The sequence below is a fragment of the Nelusetta ayraudi genome, unplaced genomic scaffold (genome assembly GCF_046127955.1).
Source record: "Nelusetta ayraudi isolate G7.1 ecotype Tasmania unplaced genomic scaffold, CSIRO-AGI_Nayr_v1 ptg000007l, whole genome shotgun sequence".
NCBI lineage: Eukaryota > Metazoa > Chordata > Actinopteri > Tetraodontiformes > Monacanthidae > Nelusetta > Nelusetta ayraudi.
This window is the reverse complement of record NW_027466057.1, coordinates 6,789,437-6,801,854: the sequence shown is the minus strand read 5'-3', so window position 1 is coordinate 6,801,854 and position 12,418 is coordinate 6,789,437. Positions and strand designations below refer to the sequence as shown.

Below are 12,418 nucleotides of genomic sequence, written 5' to 3'. Positions count from 1 at the left end.
GGGGGGAGAGGAGAAAACGAAGATGAATTTTCACTCTTCTTTTCTTTTTCGTCCTCTCAAAAAAGCTGAAATAACGTGCGATTGCAGAAGCCTGACATCCCATGAACTAGCGCAGCGCTTCATCGAGCTCGGAGGATGAACAGTGGGTTTGTGTTCCTCTACATTAAGTGGGCGTTTTCTGCAGGGAGAAATAACACTTAAGCTGCGAACTATTGTGCAAATCGTGCAGTTATTTCAGGAAGCGGTGACTCTGCAAAAGAAGGCGTCTCTTTTGCAGCAGACACGCAAAAAAATAAATAATAATAATATTAAAGAACTGAATAATGCTCCCAAAGGGTCGCTACCTCAGTCGTCTTGTGACGCGCTGGGGCATGTGGGAAGACGCGCAAGGACACGGCGCGCGGGGAGATGGTGCGGTCACAAAGGTAAAAGCGCGCCGCGCGCAGCCAATCAGCTGGCGGGAGGAGTCGGAGTCGGGGCTCGGTGTCGGCGAGACGCTGCGCGTAAAAATCCACCTGTCGGACGCAGCGGCGGTGCCATGGCGAGCACGTCTCGGCGGGGGGGAAGACCGCTCTTACGCGCGCGCGCGGAACGACTCCTCTCTCTCGTCAGACGGTGTGGCGCGCGAGGAGACTTCAGCCAGTAATTCCCAGCTCGCGTGAAAGCCTCGCGGTAATGATGATGATGGTGGTGGTGGTGGTGGTGGTGGTGCGAGAGCGGAGCGATTCTTCACGTCCGTCTCCGTCGACTTGACTTGACTTCCGCCGAGGAGCGATGCCGAAGCGGGCAGCAGGAGGATTTTTCCACCACAGGTAGGAACGATCGTTTTTTTTTGTTTTTTTTTTTAAATCGGCAGGATGATGAAAATCAGGCTGTTGTTGTTGTTGTTGTTTTTTCCAAGGGCAGAAATGCACTGTTGCCCATAAAGTTAGAGTAAAAATATTTTTCTAAGGCTGTGTAGCGGCAAGCAAATGTTATGCCTGAATTCATTTCACCTGGCTAATTGGGACACAATGCTGTCACTGTACCTGCTCAAAAGTGACTACTGATGTATTAACGTAGGGGGGGGAAAGGAGGATTGGGTCTGAAAAGAAAATCATTCCAGCTATATGGGCAACAAGGGGGCAGGGAGGGGGGGGGGGGGGGCTGCGTGAAATCACCTGTCTGCAATGTTTGTGAAACAGGCTTATGCAATTTTTTTGTGACCTCAACAACTGTTTGGACAAGATAGATAAGTGAAACAGTCAATTCTCAAATAAATAGGTAAATTAAAAAAAAGAGAGAGAGAGAGAATGTATGGTTGCCTGCGTATGGGGAAAAAAACCTTTCAGAAGAGGTGATGGTTCAGAAAACAAGTTCATGACCTCGCCCATGTGCTGAGTGCACACCATCTCGTGTCGGATGAATTATTTGTGGGTGTGGGATGTGTTGCTTGTTGTCTAATGTGGTGTGTAATGGAATTCCCTGTTATCTGTGGGCCAGGCTTAGCCTCAGAAAGGGGGCTGCCAGGATGGACACAGTTGAAAGATAGTATAAAGTCTGAAGTCTTGGCTGTCTTTGGGGTCACGTTCAGTGCCTCTGCACACAAGCTGCTGTCCTCTAGAGGTCGCAGAGGCCAAAAATGTTGCAAATCTACAATTCTATTGAATAAATGCAGGCTGGGGAAGCGAAAATCAAGGAGACTTTGCAGTCCCTTTGCTTTATAAGCAAGGTTTGGAATGTGCTTTTAAGTAGTTCATCCAAAATTGATCCAATTCTTCATTAAAACCTGTTTTCTATACTATTTTTTTTTTATATAAATATTGCCTATTACTTTTTTATTACCTGGGTTCTTATAATTATAAAAATCCATTAAACACTCCCATTAAGTTTCAATTTTCAAATATTTTCAGAGAAAATGAGTCATCCTCAGTCCAGAACCATACAGTTTCTTATTCCATTATAATTAAAGAGATGATTTGATAAATGAGCTGGCCAGGAGGTGCAGTGGCAGAACACAAACACGTATTAACTAATTACTATCCGACAGCCTCGCCCCGACTTTTTGTCCGAGTGACGCACTCTCCTGATGCTGCTGTTTGTTTTGTTCTAATTATTTTTACAAACTTATCACCTTTTGAAAAACATTCATTTGGAGTGAGTGTGACCACTTCACTGAGTCAAGGCATCAGCACGCAGCACAAAGAACGGCACCACCTGCCACACTCCACCTGCTTTTCAACATAGGCAGCAATGATGTGTACAATGTGCTTTTTTGCTCATGTGTTTATGTGAATGCGTGGGTGTAAGATGGGGGGAAAAAAAGTTGAACACACACCAGATGGCAATTTTATGGCTCAGCCTCCAGTGGAATGCTGATCAGCAGACAAGATGAAATATTTTCTGCTCTGAACTCAGATGATTACATTACCACAGACGCTGTGGTGGCTGCATGTGAAAGGCCGCAGTGCACACATTGTGTGTTTTCTGACTTAAAGAACCTTGTACGATTAAAATGATGTGCTCCTTGTATCTACTTCTGAAGTGTCTATTAATCAAATATATGTATTTCCAGCAAGCCAGCAGTGCCAAATCTTCAGGACTGATCAACTTTGAGGTTTGAAGGCGCCATCATGGAGAGCTTGAGTGAGCTTCAGAATCCCCTGTTGGGCAAAACCAGCAGACATGTGGTGCACAATGATTATCAGGGTTACCAGTGCGATTACCCGAGCCAGCCTTGCCAGGACAGCCTCATTGGTTCCTATTACACCGAGCCGAATGGGAAGCATAAGACACAGCAGTTCCTGGATGCCACGTCCCTGCATCTAGCCGTGGAGGCTTTCTACAGGCCCAACTTCATCCTGTACAAGGACAATGTAAGTCTTCACAGCAAGGACTCTAAAAGCGAGAGCTTTGAGACAACTTTCACTGAGAGTAAAGACACTGTGTTGGACGGAGTCGCCAAGGATAATCCTCCGGACGGAGAGCAAGCAGAAAAGGACTCAAAGATCCAGACGGTGTCGTACGAGGTGGAGGATGAACATGGTCCTGAGTACGAGGTCAGAGAACATTATCAGCATCTCACAGTGCGATAGCAGTCTGTTGTACCATGTTTACTGCAAGACTTGGACTTGAGTTTCACAATATGTTCAAGAGCTCATTCAAGGAGAGGTGCCGAACCACCTGCAGGGTAGTGCAGCTTGGTGCACGGTCATCAGTTGAAGCCAACCTTCATTGACTTGCAGCTCCATTAATCCCTAGGTGGTAGTAGAGCAGAGCAGGAACAAGCAATAGTCGAAGATGGCCCTCTTTCCTTCTTAGTGAAAGCGCCAAAGTGTGTCTGTGTTCGTCACTAGTAGTTACTTCCAAGGTCCACAGGAGGGGCAGGATGGATTTTCTAGGAAAGCCTCATGAGCCATCCTCCACTAGGTAGTTGATGAGTGATGAACCTTCCTTATATGAGTGATTGAGCTACCATGATAACAATTCATGGTGAGGAGGACTGTAAAAAGGCATCTGTTCGTAGAGGGGCTCCTATGAGCCCACCCTCAAGTGTTATCCACAGCCATCTGATAGAACAGTCTGAGCCCCACCAGCTGCAACCTCATGTGTTGGGTAGCAGACGTAGTTGCCAAAGTAGCTGGTGCAGAGATTAGCTCTTAGATACTGTAGTACTGTGAGTTTATATTAGTACTAGTCCTCTCGCACATTTGCCACTGTGTACCCTTTGTCAAGAAATGATACAGGGGAAACAAAAATGCCATAACGAAACACATTTTAAAAAGTATTCTCCCTCATTACGTGCACTCTCAACAAAATTCGAGCAGAACACAAATGATGATCGGCAAGCATGAGTTGATGTTAGCTGTAGTTTCCAATTCCGTCAGATGGGCTTTATCAATAATCACCACGTAATGACACTGCCATATGCCCACGATGCCCACCAAGACACTTTTACCATAACACTGATGATAGTTAAATCCCTACCTGTTGAGAAAATACACATTTCTAAGACAAGTCTGTTTTGCATTCTGAGTGTGCATATGCAGTCGTGATTAACTTAACAGTGCAAACTGATGTGAGGGATGGCACTGTTGAACAGAGTAATTATAATATCAAGTTGCCAAGTGAAACTAAAGACACCGCAAGGATTGTCAGTCGCTTTAAGACTCGTCTCTCTGCAGAAAGTGGATCGTGGCATTTTCTGTAAAGCGAACCGCTAATCTGATTCCTGCTCATCTCTAAAGCTGTTCTTCAATCAGTCAATTTACTGCATTCTTTCAAAATGGGTGCTGGGTAATTGTATGCTTTGGTTTTATAATTGCAATCTAAGATAATGACACATCAGAGTTTATCTACTATTTAACTTCACTGTCTACTGAAAAGACTGTGAGGCCAAATGAGCAATAAGCCATTTTTAGAAGTGGTAAAAATCTTATTTCCTCCAGGGTGTGTGGGTGGAATGCCCTGGGCTTTTAGCTGCAGAAGAAGACGTATTGCCACCTAACTGGGCGGTCGATTGCACCACATTCTGTCACTCAAGAATACTGGGGCTACTGTCAAAGACGCCATAGGCAGAGCCGAGCTGTGATGGTATTAAGCCAGATTGCTGAGGCATGTCTGTTGTCGCAGCTCAGCCTGCAGCCACAGTTATTCTGAGTCGATCCAAAAGAGAAAATAATCTGATATAAAGGACGTGTGATGGAAGATTGGTTTTCAGATGGACTGAGAGCCTTTGCTCATTTTTTTCTCTACCTTCCCACTGTGTGCACGTGCCTCTGCGCTTGTGTGCATCAGTCCAAAGATGGCAATCATATAAAATAAATGATCTGGGGCCTGATGGAAGTGGACTTCCCGATAAAAATTTTAAGGCAAGATTACATACATAAGTAGAAACTTTCTGATGTCAATTAAAGTCAGATCTACTGATTCGATAGCGGGCTTTCTAATTTAGTGGGGAAGAAGGTGAGGAGAAACCTGTCCTGTGGTTTCAAAACCAAAGGCTGCGAAGTGCAAGTGAGGCCACCTTAAATAGCGAAACCTCAGGCAACAGCATTGTCATCTGGGCCGACAGCAGGAGTCCTGGAGGAAGCTGCAGTAGCAACAGCAGCACAAATGATGAATTATTTGGTTTTTCAAACTAAATTTGTTTTTCTTACGTGATAACAAATAATATTTTATGCTGCATCAATAAACAAAATCATGAATCATAGGCAGTGGCTTTTTTTTCAATTTGAATAAAAGTGTATGGATTTTTTATTAATTCTTGCACGATGCATCATCAATAAGCTTCTATTTTTGCTGCATCTTTTTGTTTGGACCAACCTAGGAAAAAACAAAGTGCTGCATAGTTAATCAAAATATAATTGCAGTGTCAGCCTTTTACAGAAATGGAATGGAAGAGGATACAATTAAATTACATTTTAAACGGTTGCAGATGGTCTGTTTGTTTAATGAACAGTCTCATTGTTTTCCATTACTAGTCAGCCTAGTTGTCCCCTCAAGCCAGTTCATGTCAGCAGATGTTTGAAATGCTTGAAATAGACAAGCTATCAAAGTAGCTTGTGCCAGGTGTCGCTGTGATTGTCAGAGAGAGTCTTTGGGGGTCTGGCAGCGGAGTTGACTGGCCCCTCAGGTCTCTAATGAGGTCTCGGAAGAGAGCCGCGGCCATGTTGTTAAAGGCTCTGTGTCTCTGTGGAGCGCCGTCGTTTATAGTGGCTCAGCACCAACCTGGGAGTGTGTCCTCAGTCGGTCACCCTCCCTGTCAGCCAGACTGTCAGTGGCCCTGAATGCAACAGTCACTCAGGCCTGTTATCACTTCTTGCTCCCAAGATAAAGGAGATTAGTGCTGTTTGTTCCCGGTGGTTTATTCATGCGATGTCAGATTATGGGGTTACGACCAGCTGCTGTTTTTGATGGATCACACCCAGCTGTCCAGGTGGACTGCGCTCATAAAGCAGATAACAGAGAAGTTCATCATCTTTTTTTTTTCTCCTGGCGATGGGTTGGAAAAACTGGTTAGTGCTGCACTTCCGGGGGACATGTTTCTGGAAATAGCGCGAGCTAATGACTTCAGATGATGTGGTCGGGGCAGGAAAAATCAGTGATGAAATTAGACACAATGTGCGCACAATGCCCGCCTTTCTCACTTTTCTTGAATTACTTTCAGAGTGGTTGGTCGCTACCAATCGATCTCCACTTTTCCTCCACAGACTTGATCCCTGCATGCGGCAAGCCAGACACATGTAACCTACTTCTCATGCCAACTTTTTATTCAAACAAATATCCGCTCTGTTCTGCAGTACAGCTGACAGAAGTATATGGCAGCACCCTTGTAAAGGTCAACCCAGGCTGCTACATTGAAGCCAGAGCGGGGTTTGATTTGATTCATTAGCTTGCCAGTCTCTGGTGGTCCTGAGTGTGGTGCTCACACGACCACAGCTCGTAATATGAAGGGTTTTAGTGAGGAGAGATGGTGGAAGCCTCTCGTGCCGTAGGAACAATTTAGCACATAAATGACGCCGTCTTTCTGCTCTTTTTCCAACTCCTGTCACCACACAGTGATTGAGCAATCCATTAATCCAGCATTATCTGTCAGGCCGCACGAGGGTGGCAACAGTGAAGCACAAAATCCTTTCCGGCTGCCTGAGCACGTACGTGTTGACTGGTGTTGGAACAAGCACACGTTCACTGGTCTGACACTGCACTGGCGTGTTGAAGGCGTGACCAAACACGGCAGCCATCACTCCATCACTCCATCACTCCATCAATCTCAAGATGACTTGATGTTGGGCTTTGTCATTATTTGGCATACTAGCGCCATGGTTTTTCTAAGAAAAACATGAAATCGATAGCCACGAAGCAGATGGTAATAACTAGTTTCAAACAGACAAGCTGACAATTTAGCAAATAGCTGAGAAAATGATGAAGTTGGATAAACTTTTCTACAACCCTTTTCATTTATTTTTTTATTTGGATATCACTTTCATTGACACTTTCATTGACACTATGCCTGCGTTCATGTATTAATGCAGTGTCTTTGGTAGAAGCAATGCAATAACATTGCATAATGAATGACAACTCAAGAATGTGGCGCTAATGTACTACGAAGCTAACCTTTTTTTTTTGCAGAAGGGCACATGCTGCAAAGAATCTATGTTGTTCAAACAGAAGCAGATCAAAAATGTAAAACGTCTAACTCGCATACAATGTGTTTTACTGGACAGAATATATAGAATAGGTTGTCTGTATTCTCATTGGCCGAAACTGCAGAAGAGAGTACAATTGCAATAAATAAGAATAACAGCACTACATTCAATTTCAAATTTTTATGGCAACACAAACAAAGAATGAAATGATGCCTGCTCTCTTCCTCACTTGATGTAAAGAAAAACCTCTGTCACTATTTCAGCTAATGCGGTATGTTTTCATAAGCTGCATGCGGCTTACAAAGACAACACTGACAGTTTCAAATCAACTGTGCCTCCTTCCAGAGCGACAGCTCCAGCGACAGCGAGAGTGAGGACAACTTCATCGTGCTGCCACCCCGGGACCATCTTGGCCTCGCCATCTTCTCTATGCTCTGCTGCTTCTGGCCACTGGGCATTGTTGCCTTTTACTACTCTCACAAGGTAGCCCCCATCACCCCCCTCATAACCTAACCACCCCCCCCACACACACACACACACACACACACACACACACACACACACACACGCACGCACGCACGCACACCTCAGGCCTGCCATTAGCTCCGATCACTCCACGCCTTCTATTTTGGGTCAGCGAGCGCAATCACGCAGGCTCGCTGCCCGTTTCTCCACCCTGCAAGCCTCCTCACTGTTGCTCCAGGTGTGAATCTGGCCAGCACTCTGTCTCTGCGTCCGCTCTTTGGGAAATATTGAGGTTCTGAAGTATGGCGTGCCATTCTACCTCAATGCAGCTTATCTGAGTGTGTATATCAAGCCCAGATCCTCTAAGGACGATTATATCACAGCAGAAAAAAAATAATGTGCCAGAAGAATAAAGAAAGGCCAGCCTCATTTTTTTTGAAGGGGGACAAAAATGCCCAAGCACCACATTTGTCACTGTCAGAGGCATAATGACCTAATTGCCATGGTAACTAATGGCTCCCCGAGAGCTTTTCTTGTTTTCTCTCTTTAAATGTAGCTTAACACCTACTCACACACTGAGTGCCGATGAGTAACGCAGCGTCTCTGTTCGCTCTCTGCTTTGTTCCGTTTCAGACCGGCAAGGCCAACGCTAAAGGAGACTTCTCCAGAGCGGGGATGAGCTCCAGGAGAGCCCTATTCCTGGCTGCCCTGTCCATCACCGTGGGAACGGGCATGTACGTGGGGGTGGTGGTGGCCCTCATAGCCTACCTGTCCAAGCCTGGGCATGTATAGTAAGAAGGAAGGACAAGAGCCAGGATGATGGGAGAAAGACTGTTTTCTTCCTCCGGGGGCTGTGATGATGAGGATGAGGATGATCGTGATGAGGGGTCGACACAAAGAGACACAGTATAGAAGATATGTGTGGCGAGAAGCTTTATTTGAAGTGCTTATCGATTCAGACTCTCTTGTCTTTACCTGTGGGATGGAACACTCCCACGGAGGTATTCCACCACCATCACACAAAGGAGGAGAATCAGCGCCGAGAAACTCACCTGCCAGGCTGGGCTCGACTCTTTTGTTCGACAGAACTGAGCCAACAGCAGAAAAAACAACAACGACCAAAAAAAACAAAAAAACATCCTTACTGGCGCAATGGATTTGTCTTGCCTGTTCACTCGGTGTATTCTCTGTCAGTGCTATTTCAAAGTGTTTGTTGTCCACTTTGTGTTTCTTGGAAAAAAACAGTCAGAGTGGATCTTTGTGGTGATTGTTTATTCAGGGGATATGACTGACATGGGATCAGTGACGGATATGGAGCCCCGTCACAATGCACACAGAGTTGCCAGGAGGCGGTCAAGAGGATCATTTGTGTTTCATGCGTACTGCGAAATTTAGTCAATAAATAGCTGCATTTGGCATGAACCCGCTCTCTCACTCACCTCTTTATTGTCCCGCTGAGGCGAGCTGGAGGAGCTCCCCTTTTAACCGCAGGCAAACTTCCGCTGGAAGCACGATGAGGATGAAAAATGAAATTCTCAAAACATTAATTTTTTAGACACGGCTTGAGGGGGAAAATTAATAAAGCAAGTGGATCTTTAAAGGGATTGTTCAACATTTAATTTTGGAAAATCCGCCCATCGCCGTAATCCCCATCGTCATGAGTATGTATAACTTGCGTGCTGGGGTTGCTAGGTTGTGTAATCGATGAGTCTGGAGGGAGGGAGAGCTGCACCGCTCATCTCCATTTGTTCTATGAGCAGCTCGCGTCTCTGCCAATCCCCCCCATCTCAAAACAACATGACTATAGAGATTACGCGTACCTCCCAACATCACGAACGAACTGGATGTTATCTGTCGTATTACAGTATCAACCAGCTCAGTAGTCTAGAGGTAGAGTGTCCCTGAGATCGGTGGGTTGTGGGTTCCATACTGCCCGGGTCATACCAAAGACTGTGAAAATGGTACCCATTGCCATTGCCTCAGTATCCGAGGTTGGACTTTGGGGGTTAGATCACCCATTGATTCCCGGGCGCGGCACTGATACTGCTCAACGCACCCTCAGGGGATGGGTCAAATGCGGAGGACAAATTTTGCATCTTTTGAGATGCAACAATCACTTTTAACTTTAAGCACTGTATAAAAAACATAGCAAAAAACATGATTTGTCAGGGTTTTTTTTTCACAATGTAAAGTCTACACAAAAGGGCTCAATTCTCCGTTACCACTCACTCGAGGTACATTCTTGATGGTGTCTTTACCGAAGACACTCGTCAGCCTGGCCTGAGTGCAGTGGAAGACCAGCGTGGTCGGCATACTCCTAGGAGGAAAGCTACATGTGGACAGTACAGCACTAGCATGTCACATTCAGTCGGTTCTTGGGGATGTGACGGACAGGCTCCACCAACATCGTGGGCTAAGATGTCAAAAGCCCAACCTCCATTTCCGTGGCCGACATGACCCTGGGTTGTGTGAAGGCTTTCTCGCCGACAGTCGGGTCACTCGTACATGCTCTCCACGGACCCACCGATCGATATTATAGTGCACGTTCGTCTTATAATGGCATGTGGCGGTGATGGCTAAGCTATTAAGGAGAGCGCAGTTTAATAACAACTTGACACCGCGTGCCAATTTCCAGGTCTACGGAGCATCGGCACTTTCCGACACCAACGAATCCAGGGCAAATACACAAAGCAGAAAAAAGGAAAACAAAAGCTCGTACACCTTCCACCTGCGGTGCATCCAGGGCCCGTCGTGACAGAAGAAAGCACTCGACACACACACACAATTCTTAAAACACAGTCACTCCATCAGCGTTCCTGTCACTCTGAGCACTGACGGAGACGGACAGATGCCCTGTGTGATGTGGAAATGGAGCATCGACAGGCAGTCAAACTTGGGTTTGCAAAATGACCCGTTCTGAAATGTTAAAGCAGAGAAAAGAGGGAGACTTGTACATCCTCGCAGGAGTGCTCCGATTTTTAATGGGTTTCAAATAGCTTCCTTTGCAGGTAAAAAGCCAGTAGCCACCTCCAAGCTGACAAACCAAAGAGGAGGACCGGACCGGGTAGGGGAATCTAGAATGCACTGTAAACATTGGCAGCTGCTATCAAGAATAGCATGGATGCTGCTGTGGATCATGCTGTGTGCCACCTCCACAAGCACACAAGCCTTTGCATGTGGACATGTTTCCACTTCATTCTTGACGGTCAGGGGTAGGTCAGGGTTGGTTTTGGGAAAAACAAAACAAAGTTTCACATTTATTGCAAACACTAACTCAGAATTTGATTTACCATAATTGGTAAGAATCATTCTTCAGAAAGCAAAGGATGAAGAAAGGGAAGAATGGTTAAAAGGAGAGTTATATAATGTGTTATACACTGCATGTGGTTAAAAAAAAAAAAACTTGCTAAAAGCTCAGCATGTGACACTTTGACCCCAGCCTCTTCGTTAACATCACTCACTGTGTGACACCGAGGGGACTTTAGCTGTCACAGTGTTTTGGGAACGATGCCAGTTAACTGAGGTCGAAACAGAGCTGCATTTCAGTACCCCCTCCCCAGGGACCACGTAGTGGACCATCATGCATCACTTCTCCACGCGGCACACAAGGTCAGCCGACAGCTCCAGGAACCTTCGGAGAATCTGACAGGCGGCTGGGTACATACGGGAAAACTAACTTTCTTTTTCCGTTTTCTTCCTCAGTGCTTCTCCTAAACAAGTGGCGTGCGGTTGCAGCTCAATGGGAGAGACGGAAAGTGCTGCACTCATCAATGGGAGCCGTAAGGGTGTGCTCAAGTGGCCTCACTCTGCAGGCGAGCACACTGCCCATTCGCTGGATGCGTGTTTTTGTTTTTTTGGCTTCTCTCCCCATCTCTCAATAGGAAGCGGCACCCACGCCTGCTCGCCTCACTCTGCTGGCTCAGACCACCAGTGGCGAACTGGTTCTATTGCTCATATCCACCCCCACCTGGACTTATTTTTTGCCTTTTTTGAAATACCTATCCAAAGAGCAGCAGTAGGTTGAGTAGTAACACTCTTGAAAGAAGAACCTTGCAACACGAGCAAATCCCAAAATCCATAAGGCTGAGTGCTGGATCACATAGATTGAAGAAAAAAAGTCAAAGTGAGCTTCCACCAAAGTACTTCCCAGTTCCATTGGGACATTTCAAAATGGCCGCTCTGTCTGCTTTTTTTCTATAGAAACAATAATCTATTGCATTGCATTATGTTTTTTTTTTTATTACTCTTAATAATTTCCATCCCCTGCGATGAACTGGCGACTTGTCCAGGGTGTCACCCTGCTTTCGCCCTAAGACAGCTGGGATAGGCTCCAGCAGACCCCCGTGACCCTGAATAGGAATAAGTGGGTATAGAAGATGAATGAATGAATGAATTTCCCCTCCCAAAAAAACTAACATGTTGAGGAAAAAAAGCACTTTAACTTTTGCATTCCACACTGACACTGACGCTGAATCCTATGAATCTATAAAAGAGCTGGGAGGGGGCAGTGAATGGTCCTTCCGCACGTCAAACTAATATGATAAACATGTTTGCGAAGGGGAATCGTGATGAATGCTGCAAAACAAAACTGATAAGGAAAAAAAGGGACTGGAAAGACATTAGCGCTGAGTGCCGCATTAATAAGGAGCGTGATTCTCCTCACTGTTCATCTGGCTGAAAGGATTCTTATCGATGCCCTGATGAAATATCTGTCAACACGTAAACAACCACTTCCGTTTGAGCCGTTTGCCCGCGCCGTGTCAAAATATCACGCTTTTGTTGTTGTTTGTGATTTTTTATTTTTATTTTTTATGGAAATCAGGCAT

The 12,418-nt window shown here is 45.6% G+C and overlaps 1 protein-coding gene across 2 annotated transcripts; it reads left to right on the top strand.

Moving 5' to 3' along the window:
- The first annotated feature begins 430 nt into the window (after positions 1-430).
- On the top strand, positions 431-9,019 carry LOC142883403 (synapse differentiation-inducing gene protein 1-like). 2 transcript variants are annotated; one of them, XM_076018259.1, is made up of 4 exons: positions 431-812; positions 2,559-3,038; positions 7,473-7,610; positions 8,226-9,019. In XM_076018259.1, exons 2-4 carry the CDS (start codon positions 2,613-2,615, stop codon positions 8,382-8,384), a joined length of 723 nt encoding a protein of 240 aa, XP_075874374.1. In that variant the 5' UTR covers positions 431-812; positions 2,559-2,612; the 3' UTR covers positions 8,385-9,019. The 2 variants fall into 2 exon arrangements, with proteins under 2 accessions (XP_075874374.1, XP_075874373.1); XM_076018258.1 differs by having other exon boundaries at positions 434-812; positions 2,555-3,038.
- The last annotated feature ends 3,399 nt before the right edge of the window (positions 9,020-12,418 follow it).

Bases quoted from the DNA above. Each gene is read 5' to 3' on its own strand.
- LOC142883403 (XM_076018259.1), top strand. From the start codon at position 2,613: ATGGAGAGCTTGAGTGAGCTTCAGAATCCCCTGTTGGGCAAAACCAGC. The intron at 3,039-7,472 runs GTCAGAGAACAT...GCCTCCTTCCAG, and splicing joins AACATGGTCCTGAGTACGAG to AGCGACAGCTCCAGCGACAG. The intron at 7,611-8,225 runs GTAGCCCCCATC...GTTCCGTTTCAG, and splicing joins CCTTTTACTACTCTCACAAG to ACCGGCAAGGCCAACGCTAA.